Source organism: Phalacrocorax aristotelis, chromosome 1 (genome assembly GCF_949628215.1).
Source record: "Phalacrocorax aristotelis chromosome 1, bGulAri2.1, whole genome shotgun sequence".
In the NCBI taxonomy this organism is placed as follows: domain Eukaryota; kingdom Metazoa; phylum Chordata; class Aves; order Suliformes; family Phalacrocoracidae; genus Phalacrocorax; species Phalacrocorax aristotelis.
In genome coordinates, this window is record NC_134276.1 from 207,860,845 (window position 1) to 207,884,430 (window position 23,586).

General features: G+C 37.7%; 1 protein-coding gene across 8 annotated transcripts in view; it reads right to left on the minus strand.

Annotated features, from left to right (window-relative positions):
* CACNA2D1 (calcium voltage-gated channel auxiliary subunit alpha2delta 1) overlaps positions 1-23,586 on the minus strand; it is a 428,757-nt gene that overhangs the window by 223,667 nt on the left and 181,504 nt on the right. For all 8 annotated transcript variants that reach the window (XM_075081513.1, XM_075081510.1, XM_075081507.1 and 5 more), the window contains exon 4: positions 6,622-6,681. In XM_075081513.1, the coding sequence (XP_074937614.1) occupies positions 6,622-6,681 (60 nt within the window). The remainder of the gene's footprint in view (positions 1-6,621; positions 6,682-23,586) is intronic.

Consider the following 23,586-nt stretch of genomic DNA (forward strand, 5'->3'; position numbering starts at 1 on the left):
CCCGTGTTTAGTGTTGTTAAAACTTCCACAAAATTATAATGTATAACTTCACTGGGAAAGGATCCCACACATCTCTGTGCCTTGTGGAGTCTGGTTCCCTCTACCCCAAGACTGGAGCCAAATGTAAACAGTATCATTTCCCACAGAAGTGATTCCCTCTTTGCACCCAGAAGGACTATTAGAGGTACAAGATATCAGAGGTGTATCCTCTCTCTGATGATCTGAGAGAAAAAGTATTCTAGTTGGTTTTCTTCACAGAGTTTTTCCCTCTTTCAAAAGACAAAGTATGTTTACTAAACTGCCTTTTTAGAATGAAGCACTATTAAAGTTGAAAGTTTGGTGGTTTGTTTGTTTGTTTTCCAGCTGAGGCTTTTAAGATGCAATGTTTTACCGTTGTTGTAACATCCACAATAAATTACAGACCGTCCTGAAAATCTTTAATCTACACGACACGACAAGCACTGAGATATCTTCTACTGCTTTGCTCTTGCAGGTCCCCTCTTGGATCACCTCTTGTGATGTGAGACTTGTTTTATCACAGTCATCCATTTTATCTTCCATTTCTTAGCTGAGAAACTTTTCACTGCAGTTTTACGCAGCCAATATTTGTACTAGAAAAAAATATCATAATTCCAGAGTAATATTTCCATGACCTTTTGTCATTACTTTAAACCTAGTTGGTACATAAACACCAGCCTACACATAATCATCACAGCAAATGCTGTCTCAGGAATACCAGGACTCAGAAAATAATCATTTGCACAGAATAATATAAAATGACACTATTGGGTAAAAGATAAGGCACATTGAAAGGATGTTTCATGTGGCGTTTTAATGCGATAATTAATTCCTAAAAGTCTGAGTTTCAGTATTTATATAAATAAGTGGATGCTAATAGGCCATCCATAAAGACTCTCCGTGTTAAAATACAAATGAGATATCCCTTATGTTTATACATGTGTAAGTACAATTAATATTGCCACCCAACTGGAAACAAAATTGCTTTACTTAACCAACCATTGCAAGGCAATCAAATGTGGTATCGAATGTAATTGCGGAAGATCCATTTGGGGAATAACAGCAATTATATCATACAGGATTCTCCCCTCCTTCTTCCAATTCACATGCAATTTTTTTCATGCATCTCTATGCCAGAAAAATAACTGGACCATCACTAGTGTCAAAACCACCCCCCCACACCCTGCAGCATGCAAGAGAATTCAAACTGACAAGGCTATTTCATTTAGAAATGTTGGTTTGTGCCTCTGATTTGTAACTGCATTAATCTAAAAACATTTAAATAGGTTTTACTTCTCCAGCTGTAGATGGAGCTAGGGAACTGGGCAACACCCTTGGAGTAGGAAGCAGAGAATGGCATTTCTTTATCTGCTTGAAGCAAAGCACTTTGGATTTGCCTTCATAAGCTTCACAAATACTCTCTAAGGACTTAATAGTTTTCTAACAGGTGAGTATTATTTTAGGACTGTAGATGTAAAGTACAGTTTCAGATACTTTAATTGACTTTGTGCTTAATCAGGAAACTACATGTTACAATCCAACATTAATGACTTTTTTTCCCTTTTTTACTCAGAAGACATTCAATATTCTTAATTATTATTCTTAATTATCATTCCTTTGAATAATTTTTCACGTTTCAGTAGATTAATTAGCAATTGCCAAAATTATTTTGATATTTAATTATCAATGCAAAATACCAAAATCCATTATAATCTTTATTTCTGTCACTTAGCTAGAAACTAACGGCAAACATGTAATACACATGCTCTTAACTCATTTTAGGGTTTTTATTTTTGCTTTTGAGACATTCAATATACACCTGATAAGCACTCATTTATTAATAAAAAGAATATATATAGTCCCCAGTGTCAATCTATGTATTTAGAAATCTATGCAAGGTGACAGAAGGATCAGAATATGAAAACACTTTAGCTCTAAACACCAGACATTTGGTGTTCAGTAATTTGCTGGGTCACAGCTTCACAGATTCAAATTAATATCAATCTGAGATTTCTATGTTCACAGCTATTTTTGGTTTTGGTAAACATGAACAGATTATTTCCGATAAAACCAAAATAAAATTTAAAAATTCTTAAACTTTGGTAAAGATTCCTTTAACTATGGATCCTGGCAAGATCATGGAGCAGACTCTCCTGGAAACTATGCTAAGACACATGTAGGACGGAGGTGATTCGAGACTGCCAGCAGCCAGACTTCACCAAGGGCAAATTGTGCCTGGCAAATTTGGTAGCCTTCTACCACAGGGTTATGGCATCGGTGGAGAAGGGAAGTGCGACTGACATCGTCTACCTGGACTTGTACAAAGCATTTGATACTGTCCCACACAACTTCCTTGTCTCTAAAATGGAGAGACATGGATTTAATGAGTGGACTGCTTGGATAAGGGATTTGCTGGATGGTCGCACTCAAAAAGTTGCTGTCAATGGCTCACTGTCTGGGTAGAGACCAGTGATGAGTGGCGTCCCTGAGAGGAGTGTGCTGGGAGAAGTATTACCCACTTTTTCAGGGAGACAGACAGTGGGATTGAGTGCACCCTCATCAAGCCTGTGGATGAGACCAAGCTGAGTGGTGTGGTTGATACTCTAGAGGGAAGGGATGCCATCCAGAGGGACCTTGACAGGCTTGAGAGGTGGGCCTGTGCCAACATCATGAAGTTCCACAAGGACAAGTGCAAGGACCTGCATGTGGGTCAGGGCAATCCCAAACATGGATACAGACTGGGCAATGAGTGGTTTAAAAGCAGCCCTGTGGAAAAGGACTTGGGGGTATTAGTGCCTGAAATACTGAATATGAGCCAGCATTGAGCACCAGCACCCCAGAAAGCCAGTCACATCCTGGGCTGCATCAAGTGTGGCCAGCAGGTCGAGTGAGGTGACTCTCCTCCTCTACTCAGCTCCCATGAGACCCCACCTGGAGTACTGTGCTCAGCTCTGGAGCCCCCAGCATTAGAAAGACATGAACCTGCTTGAGCAGGTCCAGAGGAGGGCCATGAAGATGATCGGGGGCTGGAGCACCTCCTCTATGAGGACAGACTGAGAGGGTTGGAGTTGTTTAGCCTGGAGAAGGCTGCAGGAGACTTTATAGCAGCCTTCCAGCACTTAAATGGGGCCTACAGGAACGATGGGTAAGGACTCTTTATCAGGGACAGCAGGATGAAGGGTAATGGTTCTAAACTGAAAGAAGAAAAAATTAGATTAGGTATCAGGGATAAATATTTTACTGTAAGGGTAGTGAGGCACTGGAACAGGTTGCTCAGAGGAGCTGCGGATGCCCCATCTCTGTAAGTGTTCAAGGCCAGGTTGGATGGGGCTTTGAGCAACCTGGTCTAGTGGAAGGTGTCCCTATCCCTGGCAGGGGGGGTGGATCTATGACTCTATGATTCATCAAAAAGCCAAAACTTCAGTTTTCTTTTGTTTTACTTTGCTTGGTCTTCTGAAGTAGCTGGAATTTAATTTAATACAGTACTAGGAATATTGCAAGAAATTGTACTCTCAGTTACAAAGAGCAGGGAAAAGAGATTTTTTGTAGATGTGGATTTGTGTTTCTATCAATGGTTTAGTCCCAACTTTTTTCTAAAAAGGCAAGCAAATTCTCTGCTTTAGACAATTCTGACTGTCTTTACATGAAATTATTAGCTGAAAAAACAAAAATGAGGGACCAAATCTGGATCTTCAAAGATTTTCCCCTATACCAGCTAATTTCAGAAGACCATATCTGAGGAGGCTGAATTTTCATTATACTGCGACATTAACCTACTGTTCTGGTTTCAGCTGGGATAGAGTTAAACTTCTTTGTAGTAGCTAGTAGGGGGCTATGTTTCGGATTTGTGCTGGAAACAGTGGTGATAATGTGGAGATGTTTTAGTTGTTGCTCAGTAGTGCTTACACTGGTCAAGGACTTTTTCAGCTCCCCGTGCTCTGCCGGGTGCACAAGGATCTGGGAGGGGGCACAGCCGGGACAGCTGACCCAAACTGACCAACGGGATATTCCATACCGTATGACGTCATGCTCAGTGTATAAAGCTGGGGAAGAAGAAGGAAGGGGGGACGTTAGGAGTGATGGCGTTTGTCTTCCCAAGTAACTGTTACACATGATGGAGCCCTGCTCTCCTGGAGATGGCTGAACACCCGCCTGCCCACAGGAAGGAGTGAATGAATTCCTTGTTTTGCTTTGCTTCCGCGCACAGCTTTTGCTTTACCAATTAAACTGTCTTTATCTCAAACCATGAGTTGCCTCACTTTTACTCTTCTGATTCTCTCCCCCATCCCACCAGGGGGGAGCGAGTGAGTGGCTGCGTGGTTCTCAGTTGCTCACTGGGGCTAAACCACGACACCTACAAATACAATCTTTAAAAGTCTTTAATGTGTACACGCTACTTTTGCTGCAAACTCTTCAATAAACATTCCTATTTTGAATAAGGTGTTAGAACAGGCACTCTGGCAGTCTTTTGACTGACACATCCCTTGTCGCTCTGCTTAGACCTTCATATTAAGGCCAGCTGTCTTTGCCCTTCTCCTTTTGGATTTGTTCCACTGAAGTCAGCCCATTCCTTCCCCAGAAAGATTGTTTGTGATGTTTTCTTCTTAAAACTCCAAAGGCTATTATTTGGCTGCAATCTGACTGTCAAGGACATTGCTGATCATGAGCTCATTAGAAGCAGAAATAGATTGTCCCAAAGAGCTTCTTTCTACAGTGACTCATGTGCAATGCTGCTGGAAGAGCTTTCATCACCCAAACCCAAATCCTAGATGAGGAACAAGCCGCATACAGCATGATGTAGACAATTCATAATGCTATATGAAGTACTTTAAGAACCCTCATGTGCATAAAGTTTTACAGTAGATCTTCTATTTTCCATCACAGCCATTAGAAGAATAAATCTTCCAGGGAAAATTAAGTTTATCAGAAAGATCTGTGTGCAGACTAATCTGAGCAGGCATTTTCTAAAAAGTAGGCCAGAAGAGTAGAAAGATTACTTCTGGCAAAAATGGAACAAATTAAATTATAAGAGGCTTAATACATTTATTTGAAATTTAATTGCATAACCTAATGTCAAGGTTATTTTATGGTGCACGCTGTTCTCATCCAAATTTAAAACAGTAAAGCACAAGCTCGGTTTGCAGTTACTTTATTATAAAACCAACCGCTTTTTTAATATATTTTATTTTATTCTGACCATAGGCTTTGCCGGAGCCACATCATTAATATAAAATCACATTTCAAAATTACTTTGAGATCTCTCCTTGGCAATGAGTTCTGGTAAGACCAGAAGGCTCTCTGGTATGACTGACTTCTATTGCAAGTAAAGGGCGAAAAGAAAACGAAAAGCTGAGGCGTTGTTGTTGATGTGATGCCAGTGTGTACTGTAAGAAGAAAAATGAATAGAAAGAGCATCTGACTGTATTCACACTGTTCTGCACTGAGTCCATCAAACCTGCAGGTTTCATTTTCTATACAGAACAGAGACAGATTAGCAGAAAAGGTCGATGTAGCATTCTCATTATCGCATCCCTATGGAATATGCATTCTGTGCTTTACCGTGTAAAGAAGCTGGGCCTGTGCATAGAGTACACTTAAAAGCATTCAGGCTGTGTCCAGACCCTCTTTGCACTCCTAAAAGACAGTCACTCTTATCTGAATTACTTGGCCTGACCTTAGGGATGTTTTTTGTCTGTTTGTTTTCAGATGCCCAAGTGTCTGAGGAACACTAGCTCAGAAAGGACATTATAGAAAACCATTGTGCATTTAACTATGTGCCGCTATGCTTCTAGTGGATGTGCAAACACAGTCTAGGTTTGTAGCAACATCACGTAAGAGCACCATCTGCTTTCATTTCTGAAGGAACAGGCGATGAAGACATAATAAATTACTTTGACACTTAGCAGGGAGCTGTAGCCTAAAATTAACAGGCTTATAATTATGCAGCACAATATTAATTTGGCTTGATTGGTAATAAAGAATGAATGTTGTACGTTTTACAATCATCTCACTTGTTTTTCAGTAAAGTCTGGAATGACTGAAGAAGACAGTTTAGTGTTTGACCAGGTCAGGGCCTCTTTCAGTACTACTAGAATATTGAAGAGAAGAGATGCAGCTATTAAAGTATGGAAAAGGATTCTGAAAAAATAATCTATGACTCCTAATATAGACAGTCACGTAGATAGCCAAATCCTCCTGTATTAAGCTTTTTCCACCATATAAGCAAAAAACAACTTGTAAAAATCCTGTCTATGATTCTGTTTCAGTGCTTGGAATAGCGCACTTTTAACAGGTAGTAACCATCACCCAGATGTCTCCTCTGTAATCATTCCTTGTATGTCAAAACAAAGAGATGTCTTATATATATCTCAGAGCTACCTCCCTGGGTCTGGGAAGCTCCCTATGAGCTTCTGAAGTGAAAAGTCCACTTTATTCTCTAGACACCCAGACTGACACTGTGTTTACTGAATAAAATAAAATGCCCGTTCATACCCAATGACTCCTTCTGTGGCGGATGTATAAGGAACATATTTGTAAGAAAATAGTTCACATTTCAAAGAGGCAAAATTTGAGAAGGTTAAAAGGAGAAAAACTGAAACTTACCCCAAACTCATCCCTCCACTGATGTGATGCTTGGTACTTTTCTGCTTCTTTAGCAAGGCGCTGAAGACCAAAGAGAGAGAGGACATACACTTTAGTCTTTACCGATTCTTCACATAGCAAAGCCTTTCTTTTTTAATTTCTTCATATACATGTTTTCTATATATACTTTTCTATATATCTTTGCTTTTTTGCACTTACTTGAAAATTATGTATATTTGAGTAGACACACCATCTCATTTCAAAAATGTTATTTTCTGTACTATTTTCCTTTTTAAGTACCGCAATCACGCATTAGAAAACTTAACCCTCATTCCAATGTCATTTAAGAAGTTCTAGTTAAGTTTAAAATACATCAATATCCTTCTGAAAATACCTTCTCCTCACACACACCACCTTGCCTTATATGTATTATTTTAATCTACCATCCAATGACAAGTATTTATTACAACCTTAAAACACTGTATTATGGACATTTATTTCTCCATTAAATTATTTAGCTTCAATTATAGGAAGTACTGACATCCCCTGTGATTATTAGGGACCCATAAAAACTCAGTAATTTGGACTAATTGTAGCCTGGTCCCCTGGACTGAATACACATTAGCAGTTGGAGAGTAACAGGCATGCTCATAGCGGGCATTCTTCCTTTTAAATCAATTTGAGAGAAATCCAGTTTGTCCACTTAGCCCCATGGGAAGCACAGCACAGGGCGCAGGAGTGATCAGATGATCCTCTTGCACATCCATCTCTTGTACAGACGCAGCCATTGGGTTGGCAACATGTCCCTCCTCACACAAAATTATAAGCCTTTGAAAAAAAGCTGTTTGTACATGTCTATGAGGAGTTTACTACAATTTTGCATAAGAGGGTTGCCAAGCGTAATGCCTGTTCTCCAGCTGAGCTGCACACAGCATCCCCAGCGCCGGCAGCCCTGGAGGCACGCACCCACGCTGAAAGCAAACAAGCTCACTCTGAAGAAGCAGCTACCTGATGTGAATGTAGTTCATGTGGACTGAGCCACATCCTAATTCTTGAGTGACTTACTCTGAGAAAAAATTCCTGTACAGCCCAATAAAAATTTTAGCAACTGTTTCTGGGGAATAATGGTCCCTGTCTAACAGAAATAGCCTGGCTATATCCAGGCTAAAAAGTGCTTTACTGTGTAACAATATGTGCACAGCAAGCCTGATGATCGTTTTAATATTCAGACCAATTCCTACACAAAATGAACTGGTGGTCTAAGTCACATTTTCAGTTGACTCAACTGTCAGTTCTTGCTAACAGCCAAAAGGAATATGACCATAAAGTTCACATAAGCTGGAAACGCAGAGATGGTGCTGTCAGAATCTCACCTCAGCCCCATTCCGGGATAGCAACCGCTATGTTATCTGATGCCATGCGGGCAGTCCCCCTGCCCTCTCTAACAACTATCAGGATGATAAATTTCACAAAGCAAAACTTAGGATCTTTTTCTTTCTTTTATATTGCAATCATCGTATATAAACAAAAGGACCCCAACAAACCTGTTTGCTCTGCTGCCAGAAAATGTGTCCCTACTCATTTGTTGTATCATGAATTCAAATGATTCTTACCTAATAGAAAGCTACTAGCATCTTACAGGCATCGCCACCTGGAGTTACCCTCCAGAGTAGCCAAGTACCATATTTACAAAACGAAAACTACAATATAATTTGGTGCCTTACACAGGGAAGAAGCACAGCCCAACTCTCCCTTGACCACACTGGACAAACACCTCAGATATCTGCCATATTTTCAGTTTTCTGGTAACATACTAGAGCAATTTTGTCCATCTAATTTCTTCAATCACTACAGCCAGCTCTGCCTGTAAATCTGGCCTACCCTCTGATGAGTTCAACCTGATTAAGTCATGTTTCACCAGACTGTAGCAAAGCAAGATATGACACTTACAACAGATGTAAATAGCTGCAGCTAACACTGCCCTCAGATTTCCCCCACAGGCTGCTTCGTTACCTTAAGGTACACAGTGAGGTGCACTTATTTTCTACAACAGACAGTAGAACCCAAACGCGCAGACTGTAAAATGGATTTTGAAGAGAAATATATAATGAGCATTAACATAACTATGAATTTTGTGTGGAAAGAACTGCAGCCACACTTGAAATTCCTCAGCTTCATGAAAAGTTGGTAGATTCTTCAGCTAATCTGTACTTTAAAGCAAAAATGCTAAAAGCAAAATAAAAAAGTAAAAGTGTTTTTAGGTTGCCTTTTTTTTTTGGGGGGGGGGAGGAAGGCGGGGGGGTGGATGGTGGTCCAAATGGGGAAAAATGAATACTCCCCATCAAATTCTTCTCCTGTAAGAATTTTTCAGTCAGGTTTAAGTTAGAACCCATCCTATCTGTCTAAATAACCTGCTAAATAACACCATGCACAATTTCAACAGCTCTTTATAACTTAAAATATCTCCAAAATGGGAAGTCATTTGAGGTATGTGCACAGAGCATAAGGTTAAAGCCTATTAAAGGTAGTCAAGCTCCTATGAAAGCAGAAGTGACCAGTTACAGTGAGGAACAATAAGGAAATGGCTGCATTCCTTGACTCAACCAAACCAAAACCCACACATGACCACGAGTCAGGCTTCTGATTACCCAGCTCATCTCCAGCAGAAGGCTTTATCAACGTTTATGTGCAGGCTATCATAACACATAACATGCAAGGACTTCATTTTCAAGAATTAGGTGTTTTTCCAAAAGATATGGATTGACTGATAGGAAGTCTGTGCATGCAGAAACCTGAATCATTCTCTCTTGTGTACTACCTTTGATATTTTTAGGAAAGATAAGGGAAGAGTACTCAAAATAAGTTACAAAAAATGAAAAAGTATTTTATGAAGCTAAGGTCTTCTGAGAAGTTCCTCATTTTTATTCAAGGAGAAATCCTACTGCTACAGAAACATGGAGTCTAATGATTGAGACATTCACCCTTCCACAGCAAGTGCTTTGTTAAGAGCAAGAGTAAGAAGTCAAGACTCTTGGGTCAAAAATAGCTAGACTGTGAATCAAACTCAAGTTACCTATGCCCTTTATTGTGACACAAGGAGAGACTAATTTTTCACCTCTCTCAAAGAAATCATGCCTGCTTCCTTTTGAGGTATGCAAATGTCAGGTCTTGCCTTCCCTGTTTTGATGGAGGAGTCTCTGGAGAACGCCAACAGAGGAGTAACACGACAGCAGGCTGACATCTGACACTTCCCATTTTCCCTCTCATTACAATGGGAGTTTAATAAGGTAACACCTTCTTTAACACCATGACCCACTGCAGTTCCCTACAGGCTTCTCTAGCAAATACTAAAATGTTGAGATTCATATTTCTATATGTAAGAAAATAAGCAGAAACGGTTCTAAAACAAACATGCAAAACAATATTTTTGCATATTAGGTTTTAATCATTTCTTACTTCATGCCTCTGTATGCGTGCTGTGAAGATGAAAGCTGTGAGATGTTTTCAGGGCTTGAATGAAGCTCTATTTAACATAATCTTGTTAGATGAAAAGGATGAAAAACCAAACACCACTAAAAAGGGAAACAAGAACAAAACTAGCATGTAACAGAAACATGCTGGCTTACTTCAAGGTATTTAAAAAACCCCTACTTTGTACAGTCTGCTGGAGAACAAGGATTCTCAGATTACAGCAAAGGCACTCAAATTACTCTGAAGTAGTACTTAAACTGAGAAACCATGATCAGGAAGAGAGGGCTGCAAAAGCTAACAAAATGCTGCAGCATCTACTCCTATGCTTTTGGAGGATGCCCGGCAGCTGTGGGATGGTGCTTCTAAGTAAGAGATCAAAAGGGCTGATGCTGGATTTAGCCAGGGTGACTGACACAATAGATGATGTCAAACTTAAGGTGCTTGAAAACACTGATTAAACAAGAATTCGTTTAATAAATGTTCCTGGATGAAACACTTATTTCTACCTCTTTATTTTATTTTAACTTTTTTTTTAATGAATGAGAACTGCTCTCTCCCTTGATATTTTGTAAATGTTGTGCAGGGTGCATTATTTTCAGGAATTTTCAGAATACTTAGCTCATCAATAAAAGAACAATTATCCCTTGAAAGACAGCCACTGCCCACAAACAAGTATTTTTAATCAGACTTTGAGAGAAATCAAAAGTTTCCTTCCACTAGATTTCCTTAATTTTTTCAAAGGGAATGGTTACCTTTAAAGCAAAAGAGCTATGTAGATAGATAAGATGCAAGTGTTATTTACTCCACTAGCCTATGAACTTTTCTTTAACTTTTAAAGGGATTACAAAAGATGACACACACACACACACAAAGCAAACCAACAAAACAACCCAAAGCTTAGCTGCCTGTCAATCTTAAAACTGTCTATTTTCAAAGGTTTTGTCCCCAGATTCCAAGTGCACATTACTGTCTCTGAAAGACAGCCTTTGATGCAGCACAGACTGCAAGAAAGAGACCTGAAGAATCTTTATCTGATCTGTAAAGATCAACTCCCTAGAAGGCCTATTCATCTTCCAGCCTTCATTTTTGTGTGCATATGTCATATCTTTATCTCCTCCTAGCCAGCATAGAATTCTGTCAGCTAATGGCCCCATTACAATTATGTTCAGTACAATGAAATCAATCTTTTTTTTTTGCTTCTCACTCTCCTTTAAGTATTTTATCTGGGAAATAATATTTGACTACCCCTTGATATATTAAGCTATTATAAAATGTGTAAGCTTAGAGTTATTAGACATCAATAGCCTCACAAAGCTCTCTAAAATACCAAATCCATGGAATTTTTAGGTTATTTTAAGAAGATAAATACCCAGGGAGAATATATCAATACCAAGCTTAAATAGAACAACGTAGAAATATCCAATGAACTTCAAATCCTGATTTTAAAATATGATCCAAATATTCAACCCTATTCTTGCATGAACAGTATAAAAGCCACAAGGACTATGTGTAACAGCAGTTTCAAACATGGTTTTTATATGTGTGTCTGAAATACAAATTACAGAATCATAGAATCATTAAGGTTGGATTGTGTTCTTCTATAGATGATTTTGCATTGCACATCACTTACAAGAGAGAAATATGAGGGAAAAATTTTATAAAACTGGGATAAAGTGTCTGAAGTGTCAATGGAAGACTGATACTGTTATTCCACTGTAGCTTTAACACAGACCGACAGAATTCTAAAGAATTGCATTTTCACTTCAGTAAGCTGTTACTTTCTGTATTAAACCAAATCAGAACTATTTTCTTTTGCCCTGATTCTACTGTCTTTACTTGCATGGACTGTTCTCTTTTTGTAGTAACTCTTGGTAATGAATTAGTCAAACATCTATGAATTATCCTATTACCCTACTGTATAAAAAGACCACCCAGTTTGGCCCGAGGGGGTGTGACTTCAACATGCAACACTTGCCAGTTGGAAGGTCAGCAGCCAAAAAGTGAGCTTGGGAGTGTGAATGATAGTAAGATCATAACCCCCATATAAATACACGTGGATTTACTTTTCTTTGTCTTTATTTCCATTTTCCCAGTGGGGCTCAGGAGGGGTTCATAGGCACTGATTACCTTTTTACATGTAAATTTTATGAAGATATGTGCTATACGACCTTTCTCAGAAGTGAGCATTCATAACTACCAGCACAAAATCTGACTGAGATTTGATGAAGCTGGGGCACATTAGTTTTGGTAACATGGTGCCAACCATAAAACAATGTCTTAGATTGAATCAAACATATACCTAATTTTGCTGATTTAGATTCTAACCACAAGGCTTAAGTGTCCTCTTCCAAGTAACTTCTTTTTTCCTTTTAAAAATATTTTGATCACTAACACTGTAGCACATAAGTTTACATGATTATTCATATTTCCCTACCTCAAATAAGAACTGTGATCCTACGCACTGCTGTATTCCATTATATAAATAGAATAATCCTTGGTATAACTCAGTGTAACGAGAATTTCAATACTTACACAAAATTTTTAAGATTTTTTTTTATGGTGACGAACAGTAGGATTTTGTTTTCTGCTGATCTGCAGCATGGTTTTATTTCATGTATTTACACTGCAGAGTCACAGCCTCCCTCCTGCTCTAGCATCTGCTGTGCCACATGATGACAGTCTGATCTGTGGGCTGCTAATGAGGATATCTGAAGCAGATAAGGTCACAGACGAAGAGTATGTTTATAATTGGTCTGCTGTATTCAACATAGCCCTTGTATGATATATTCCCCAGCTACTGCCTGGAGACAGTTTCACTTTTGTCATCTGAGGCAGCAGATGAGTCATACCCATAAGGAAGAAGGGTAGGTTAGAGGTCTGCTGACATTGTAAGCCTTACCAAAGCACTCTTCATATAAATTACTGGTATGAACTTACATGTAATCTAATACAATCAGCAATTAGCACAATTCTTTAAAAAGCTGATGTTGTTACACTCTGCACCACAATTCAAAATAACGTCTCAAACTTTGTCTTCCACTATTAACCATTACCAACATCCTAAATTGCTAGATTTATTTTTTTCTAATCCATCTGTAGATTACAAAACCCAACTTTAATTAAATAATAAAGAGAAAATTATTTTACATATTTTTGTGCTTGCCTAATGCATTTTAAGCCATTTCTGTCTTATTCATATGAACAGTAATTCTATTTCAGACCTTCTTTATCAGTTTTCCTAACAAGATGACCTCATATCTACCACAAGGCTGTCATGTTGGCTAAAAGGAAATCTAATGGAAAAATGTTATTATCACCCCCCATATATGTAGAAGACAGGGCTTTAAAGGATTTCTGTGTCTGTTAACAACTGTAATGAAAATCGTTATGATTCAAGACAATCTTTATCCCTGCTGTTTGATTACATGAGTGAAGGAAGAATCAAGGTGATTCTCCACAGAAAAATTTTACCCTTGCAGTGAATTTCCAATTCCAAAACAGAAAATTTAAAATAAAAGAAACCACTGGTCTAAATAAGGTCAGAAATCAATGGGAAGACAAATCTGACCTAGAGTATTGCAGGTGAAGTTAATGCTTTCTGACATGAATAATCATATTGATTTTAATATGGAAAACTAATATAGGAAGACCCTAAATGAATACATTGCACATGTGGCTTTTGACATCTAAAATGTCGCGCACAATCACCTGTCTCTGACAAAAATGTCATATGAGAAAAGCCAAAAAGGATAAAAGCAAAAGACCATGTGGCACAGTAACACTTTTCCACTACATAAAAACATCTCTCCTCTAAAACATGAACTAGAAAGAACTGTTCTCTCTTATTTCTCCTCTTCTCTTATCTTGTGGATTTAAGAATGTAACCAATATTAGCAAATTATCAAACAGAGGAGACAAAAGTAACGTAGTGGTAGCACTACTCCTCCTCTTAAAAGAGTGCTGGAAGTGTTTTTTAAAATATATTATACTAAAGTAATATTCTTAGGTAGGATTTAGTAAGAATCTAAAAGCAGTCAAATGTACAGTTAAGGTAAACCAATCTTTGATTCTGTCCTGAAAACAAATCTCAGAACAACTGGAACTACCCATCACTGAAAATCATCACTGAAGAATAAATAAATAAATAAATAAATAAATTAACAAAGAAACATAAATAAAACATTCTAACAAACACTCATTTAAACTTCTGGAGAAGCAGTATAGCTGGGTGCACACCTGGGTGACTTCGCAGCCTATGGAAGTTGCAAAGGGGGATGCTGTCAAGTACCACTTGGTTGCTGTCTGGAAACTTACTGGTTGCCACCTCAGCTTGGTCTCTAACATTCGTAATCCTAACTAGTAAGACCATTAGTACTAGACGAAAAGAAAACACACATGAGCAGTCAATGGAATAAATGAACTGCAGGTGCAAAAACACTGCTGGAGGGCTCCTTTCTGAGTACCAGAGAATAGAGGAAACCAAACACAGCCACAGTGAAGAACAGAGGGAGCACAAAATTGTCTTCTATGACCGGAGCACCGAGTCCAGACCGGTAGGTATAAAATACAGTTTGTATGAAATATCCTAGAAACTTAATATGCTGCAGAATGAGTGTACAAAATAATTCTGTCCAACTATTATGAAACAGCACCAAGGAATGTAGGAAATTCTCATCAGAAGGCAGAGAAGCAGCACTTTGTTAAATTCTACATTTTCCACATTATGGGGAGAGGGAGGGAGGGACGGCACTCAGTTCCCAAGTTGCGCGCAATCAGATTTGAGAAGCTGGGCAATATTATGACAGCTTGATACTGCCAAATACATTTCAGTAGACAAGGGAGTAAGATGGAGAGAACTATAGATAAAGGCATGAAGAAAAACGATCAGAAGGGTAAGAAATAGTCTGTCAAATGCATCTTGACATCTTGCAGTGAAATTTTGCTAGAGTGGTGTACAGAATCAGCAAAAGACCACTTCTTTTAACGTATAATTTATCCTTTTAATTTGAACAGGTTTCAAACCCTTAGAACTTATTACATTTTCACTCTAATAATTCATATGCTTTAAATTCAAGTCACATTAGTGTTATATTTTTAAAAAAGTTCTAATTGAGGGACACACGCTAAAACCATTAGACTGAAATTGCCAGCTGCTCCGACAAATCACAAATTGCACAACATCACCAGCTCCAGTTCACTGCCTGCCTTAGGAAACTCTTTTAAGCTTCACAGCTGAGCTAGTAACTTCACAGGCATGATTAGAAGATGACACATATGTGGCGTAGGCATGCCTCGTTACCCTGCTTTTTCAACTGTAGTGTATGTGTAGTCTTCAGCAACCCAGGGAAAAATCAGGACTACATAAATTTATTTTAGAAATATCAAAATTAACCCGCTCCAAAATAAGTGTTCTAAGGTGTCAACAATGTAATCTTCCTCTAACTTAAAAATAAAAACAAACCTTAGATGCAGTTCAGCTTGCTTCACAGCTCCTTTAATATCTACTCATTAAGTATCCAGTAAAAACAAACAAACAAAACACCCTTAGCTTCTCAAAATGTATATATGTTAGCAGTTCCATTAAAATCTGACTAGGATCCAAACAGGAACAGACACAACTGAAATAGACATGTAGCTGCCTAATTTCAAAGGCAAATGTAGGAAAAAGAACAAATCACATAAACACCTCCTTACTAGGGACAGGGAGAAGAAAACATTGATGTAGGCTTGCATCACTTCTGCAAGAAAATCCCTAATGAAGCCAGTTATCTTTAAACAAATGAGGGATGCAGCAGCCGTTGCATTTTGCCTCATCATATACTCAAAGTGAACAACGTATTTTACAGAATCTTCTAGTTTTATACGAGTTCAGTAACAATGTATTGAGTTATATTGATATACATTCAATATAACTCAATAGCAACATTTGATATATAGCGATTATTCAAATTACCGTTTGCAATTTTTGTTTAAAATTACAGTATTCTGCTAGTTAATGCAATTCACAGAAGTGGAGTATAACTTACAAATGAAACACTACTTTTAATGAAGTGTTTTGAGTTCTGGATTTACTCACACTTTGTGTGCTGCAAAAGACATGTAGATGTAATGCTGTTATAATCCCAAAAGAAGATCAGAAACCCAGCAATTTAAAATCCAGGCCGCAGAGATAGTCAGCTGTATCTTTTGGCCACATCATCAGAAACAGCTTTAAGTTCTCTCAGAATTGCATAGGTATTTCTATAAAGAACAAAATCCAGAATATCGAGAAATAACAAGAGTGAACAAAGCTCGTTACCACCTCTTCCTCTGTAGGACTACATTGTTTTATTTCATTAAGACACATTCATAACCTAAATCAGCATGATAAAGTCCGAAGTAGTGAATGATTTACAATAAAACTGAGATAGCACTGAAGTCTGCAGTAGCATTTCCAGAAATGGGCCTATATAATACACAACTTTATTCAGAATAAAATTCAGAGATTGAATGGTAGAACCATCATGTGAATTTAAAAAAAAAAAAAAGAAGAAATAAGAAATCAGCATCTTCTCCTAGGTTCTCAGCTGTATGAACCAGAATCAATCTGAATTTTACTGATTAAAATTTGTTAAAAAATGAATCAATTTCTTAAAAATATATGTATTTTTTTAAAAAATACAGCTGAATAAAAATGTGGCCTTAACAAGGCAGGATAGTGTATTAACAGCTTTGCATGTCAAGGAAAAAAACGGAGCAGGTGGTAGGCTATAGCAGCTGAATAATCAACTCGATCTCATCAAGAGTCACTGGGCGAGAGCCAAGGAAACGTGTTACTGTTGGCAACAGCAGAAACAAATGATACATTAATACTGCACGCTATTTTCATGCAACATTTCCCTAATGGAAGTAATTCTAGTCAAAAGAAATAAAAAGTGTTTAACAGAGTCCTGGAGAAAACTAAGTGCAAAGGAAAATGACCTTCTCCTGACAAATCGTAACATTTTTGTTTTCCATGAGATAATACGTCGGTCCTGACAGCCATGCTGGAAACACACCAAAGCCTCAACTGCTCCTACACCTGGCTTTGCACTGGGCTAACAAGGTACTCAGATCTCCTTTATTTCTTTCTTATTAAATGGAGTGTAATAAGATGCCACTTCTAAACTTCCCCAAATCTCCTTTAAAAGAGGTGTTGCACCCCCAACCTTCTCTCTCTACTGGACAGGTTCAAGTTTTAACTTCCAAGCATAGCCATGCGATGTTGTTAAAAACAATTCATGTCCTTTGTCAGTAATTCCTCTTCTATAAAGGACTATGTGGGATTTACTCTCTCCTTACCCTCCAACAGAAAACTCTTTCAGATTGTAATGTAAAAACATTTTAAAAATTAAAAGTAGACAAAAATGTAAGACGTGAATGCTGAAAATGTTGTCTGCTACCTTTCCTCAGTCCTTTTGGCTTCTGTAGTCTCTTCCCATGTCCTTTGAACAGGGGAGAAACTCCGCACTTTTATGCTTCCAGTTCATACTCAGATACACCTCCAATTCCCTGCTCTCAAAGGCAAGTTCTATCCTAATATAGGTGCACAGTTTTACAGCAACAGTTGCTGAACCTATAGCATAAAACACTTTTAGTCAATGTGATCATTTCTCATCCAGGCACAGGTCCAACAAAGGTATATTATTATTAAGTATACGCCCATAGGGATAGGTATTAAAAGAACCATATTAATTAATATATTGAACATTTCAGCAAATGCTTAAGTATCTGTCAAGGTGACCAAGTTCCATAAGAACTGTTCTTCTAGGATGAAATCCTGACCCTGCTAAAGTTCGTATGAGGACTTCCACTGTCTTCATTGATATTTCACTCCTGCTGCCTCAAGCCCTGTGTGTTTGATCTCATGAAATTCATAACCAGAGATACTCTTCTAGATTCAGTAATCACCAATAGCCACGCATTGTTTTGGCCATTATTTCTCTTCAGCATCTCTTGTCATGTCTATGTTGCATATTGGACAATGCATCACCTTCTAGGCAGTACAGTGCAATTCTGGGTATTCTTGTGATTAAAGAAAATCTAACTTGGTTCAAGTATATCCTTAACGTCTTAAGTAAGGGAGTTGGTTCACATTTCTGCACTATAAGATCTTAAAAATAGACATATATGAAAAAAATTATTTTTATTCTTAAAACCTGTAGTTTAAAAACTAATGCTGCATATTGTCATGGCTACAGAAGTACTTAATATCTTTCCACAAGCACTGTAAAGTAAAAATTATTAATGGCATTTATCATATAAATAATCATATTAACAATCATATAAAGGAAGGTAAAGCAGAAAAGTGAAATTATTTGACCAAAGTCACACAAAACATTAGCGTCAGGTGCTAGTAACACCTGAGTCCATAAGATTTATCCTCTGTGTGGGTCCATTGTATTTACCTTTCAGTATTTTCCTCCTTTTTATGATTCTATACATGACCTATAACTATGCTTAAAATGCATTTGATTGACTGTCCTAGTGGGTAGTGTATATATTTGAATCAACATTTTATAACTTCCTTCCAATTTTTTTTAAAAAAATAATAGATTTTTCTAGTGTTACTCTCGCAGGTGACACGTTTGAGAACTACTAGACATGGTCTGGGTTTATCCATGATGGCTTCCACCAAAAGGTGTTTAATTAGGATGTCTCGCACTTTTCTGTGTATGAAAATCTAATTGCCACCTTCTAGCTCAAAGAACACAATCAAGAAGCATTATCCCGTCTCAAAATTGCCTAAGCCTCTTCCTCATGTCACTTCCACATCTGGTGTTACTTCATTACTTTTTTCAGTCTTGTACGCTTCTTTTCTGTAAAGGAGATATATTGAACCATACCAACAAATTCATCACCCTCCAAAAAGCGTGTTTTCTTTTATTGCAGCTAGAGCTCCTTTCTGAAAATCATGATCAGAATCAAATGGTGAATAGCAAAATGAAATATGAAAAAGCTAAAACATAATTACAAAAAAGAGAAACTAGATAGACATGTCAAAAATGTCACAGTACAAGTATATCTTAAAGCAAAATATTACAGTGCCTTGCCAGACAGGATGTTTGATGCAGCTAACTCAGTGTGGTGCAGCTGATGGCAGTTGACCTGGGTTGCACTTAAAACCTCATAGACCCGGCCCACAGGGAAGAATTTCTTCCACAGTCCTGTTAAACTGGCATGTTAGATGGCAAATGTGATTTTCAGAAATCAGTCTGAACCTTAAATGAAAAGAACTGAGCTGAAACTTGAAGGCCTCTGGCAGGTTGTTAAAGGCTTAGAATGGTTTTAAACTCTAAAGAATATTCCTGTACGATTTCATGGAATTGTGTTTGGGCTGCATTCTTAAGGAATATTGGAAAACAAACAGATAATTTATATACGAGGAAAGGCAGACAAAATCTTATTTTCCTGCATGAAGCCACCATCTGGACTTTGATGTATGTACTGTATCAGTGTGGATTGAAAACACAACTTCATGATGCATCACACATTGACTTTTGATTCATCATAGATTAGCATTCCCATAAATGACAATAAAACATATTCACTTGCATAGACAACAGAAGCTTCAAGCAAATAAACCCTAACCTTAAGGCCTTATTAAATTAAATTACACCTAAGTTTAATCATATACTGAACCCTTTACCTATGTCCTACGGTCAGGTGGTTTTAGCCAACTTGGACGTAGGGCATAAGGAATTGTGAACTGAGAAAATCACCTGCAGTGCAGCAACATGAAGCGACAACAGGGATCCCTTCCATCATGCTGTCTTATGACAGTGCCACTATTTGGAGGTCTGGTTTATGAAACCGGACAGCTTGACATTCCTTGACAGCTGAAGAGTTACATGGTTCAGTTGCGTTAGGTTAAAGAGGAGATGAAAATTAAGGAAAATTAACTTTATTTCAAGCTTTTTTTGTATTATTATTAGTTACTTGCCAAGTCAGACTTTTATCACAAGTCTCATGCTACCTTTCTCCAAAGGCTAGATCTTGGACTTAGGTATATTATTCTTAACTGTTTAATTTCACGTCTATCTTGTATTCATCCTACACAGAAAAAGATAAAACCCAAACCAACCCAACCTCAAAACCTCAGATATATAACCCAGATGGGGGGGGAGGAAAAAAAAAACAACCCCAAAACCGTAATACAAACAAAAAAAAACCCACAAAACTTCAGGTTTATTAAAATCTCAAGCTTATCAAGATCATACCATAATTTTGAGGGATTTGGCTTTTTCTTAAAAAAAAATTCTCTTTGGAACTGGAAATAGCAGGCACAGACATAAATGGGCAGAACAAATAAGAAACTATGTGACAAGGTGGCAACCACTCCACCTGGCTTCTGGACACACACCCATCCCCACCTGTGAACTCAGCTTGGGGCTGACCGGCAAAGCCACCCTACTCCGGCACAAGCTTTCCCCAGGATAGCTGGCAGCCAACCTCCCAAGTGCCCAGGAAAGTGAAAAAAAAAAAAAACCCAAAGAAGAAAGTGGCAACTTCTGCCAGCTCATAATTTTTTATAACAACAATTCAAAGAGAAACTACTTAAGTGCAAAGCTACTGTGGATGCCAGTCCACCAAGTACTCTGTCGCTACCCAACAAACAACAAAAAGGTTGCTCACATAACCATTCCGTTGCTGGAAAGATCAGAGCTTTGATTATCAATTTAACTGGAAACAAAGGCAAAAAATGTCACCGATGTTCTGTGATGTCTTCATAAAAACACTGTGGAAGGGAGATTTATTTACACACTCCATGCCTGAGTTTTACAGGTACTGTATGCTCAGTAAACTGTGGAATGAAGTGCTGTATTATACTACGTATATCCAACTGAGTTTGTAGAAAACATCCTTATATTTATTTACATAATAAAGAACTGTATCATAAAAGATATGCTTGTTTTCTGAAATGTATATCTGAAGGACACATCTCTTTATCTGAGTGCTCCCTTAAATAAAAAAAAAATACACTAACTGAAGATTCATTAGTCATCCTCTTCTGTGATTTTCTTGCACAGGTAATTTTTTGCATGGTCTGTAACCTGCTAGTCCCATATACGGATCTCTCTCTAACATGTATATTTGAATATAGAGTGATGGTTGGAGTGTTGTAAGGTGAGCTGACTGCAGTCATTATAGCTATGGTTGGCAAAATTGTATGACTTATTATAGTTACATCAAAATTTTTTACTCCTTACATGCTGAGGAAAAAAACAAAACAAAAGACCTTCTGACACCAGGATGTAGAAATTCTTTCACATTTTGAGCAATGTCAGATATGAGACACTGTATGAGAAAGCTGAGAAAATGGGGTCTTAGTGTTGCATACAAATTTCTTAAGGCCCTCCTTTCCTCCTCTATGATTTGCATCAATGCTTCCCAGATACAGTTTTGCCTACTTCTGAATATTTTTGTCAAATATGAGCAAAGCTAGTTCAGCCACTTTTTAAAGTAGAAGGACAGAAACACTTTCCTCTCACTTTGGGCAATACCTTGCAAAGTTAGCAGGAGAAGGCTTCCCATCAGTTCCAGTCAATCTAGAATAGTGAATATTTCCTAACAAGGATTTTGCTTCACAGCATTTAAATAAAGTCTTGTTAAACTGAATGTTTTCCCAGGTTGATATAATGGTTTCACAGTCATTAAGCTTACTTCAGTGGATGGACGTCTCTTCTGGCCAATCATCTCATGTATTTCATAAGCAACCAGAACGGAATTTACATTGGATAGATCTTTATGCACTTCGACTTTATGTAGAAAGAACTATTTATGCTTTTCTTGAGCAATAACATTTGCAGTGGTTTAGGAGATGAATCTTCAATATACACTTTAATCTTCAATATGTATTTTAGTATTACTCCCCCCCGTCTTAGCATAAGCCTAGCCAAAAGTCTCAGAAAGAAAACATGTTCCAATTTGGAGTAGGAGGTTATGTTTGCTAATAATACTTGAAATGTTTATTTTTCAAAGCTGCTGTTTCTATGTATAGCACGTTCGACAATGTCAGAGAAATACTGTTTGTTCATATTTTTAAACAGTCAAGTTGTCAGATTTGTTTTAAATGGAATCCACAACATTGCACCAAAATCTGTTCAGTCAGAAGTAGATTATTAAACAGATTTGCATCAGCTTGGTTTTTCTGGGGTTTTGTTGTTTGTTTTTTGTTTTGGGGGTATTTTGTTGTTGCTGTTGTTGGTTGGTTTGGTTTGTTTTGGGTTTAAATTTATGGAAATAGCACCGATCAGATGATACCATAAATCCTAAGAAAATTATGTTCTGGTGCAAAACCTAGGTAGATAGTCTGGAGAGGGATGGAAGGTAAATCTGAGAAGCTGCAGCACAAGCCAGCCATGCCATACTTGCCTATAGCGATCCAGGCAAAAATCAGTGGGATTTATTAGAACTATACTGCATCTATAGACAATTTAATTCTGGTCCAAACATATTTCCCAAAAATTTGGCCTAAGCAAAATCTCCATGTTTTTTAGCCAGATGTGTAAATATTTCCTACTACCTTAAAAGTGATGAGGTGAGCCCAGATCCACTGTCCACTGAAACCTGAATCTGTTATTTAAAAGCCTAATCTGAGGAAGCCTGTGGCAGAAGAGAAGCCAGAAAGTTAGCCCCTACAGACGTGTTCGTCTGTATAATTATGTTCACAATTAATCATTCTGCATTATAGGCTTGCAACACTGCCTTCTCTCTTGCCTGAGACAAAGCAGCCCAATTTATGGCCAGAAAATAAAGATCAGATTCTCAAACAGAGTAATCCTACTGTTCTTCAATACAAAATACTGAATTAGGCTTTTAGGGAGTAAGTCCATATCATCTAGAAACTTGCTGTAAAAGACAAGGTATATGGAGATTTGTACAATCTCAACTACACTACTATTACTCAGTTTTACTCCCTTGTATACTGTAATTCCATATTCTGCATTTAGAACTCTATCACCCCTATGCATATAAGGATTTAATGTTTGTCACAAAGATTCAATAACCATATGTGTTCCTGTGTATACAATGCCATTTCTAGCTCAGACAATATACGTACGCTAATGTATCTGGGTTTGAGAGCTTAACGGCTCTCCAAAGTACCCAGATACAGTACTTAAACAGCTTTATGAAATCAAGTGTTATGGCTGCCTTACAAAATAAGTACTTTTATGCTTATTAAAAATACTCCTTACCAGTGTATGTTAACCGAATTGTTCTGTAGCGTAAAGAAACCTATTATTTGTTACTACAGCACATGTGCTCAATCTCATTATCAGCCGGGGACCTGTTTCTGTGCAAGCACCACAGAAATCACTGCAGAATTGGAATCTAGCAATACAAACTTTTTATGCAGCTGAAGCCTTTGCATACCAGAACAGGACTCCCTAAAGAATAAGTGTTCAAACATAATATTAGAGCACATCTTGAAGTGCAGCTTAGCTAATAGCACAGACTGAGCTGAATTGATTTTCTTCATTTATTTAAATCTCA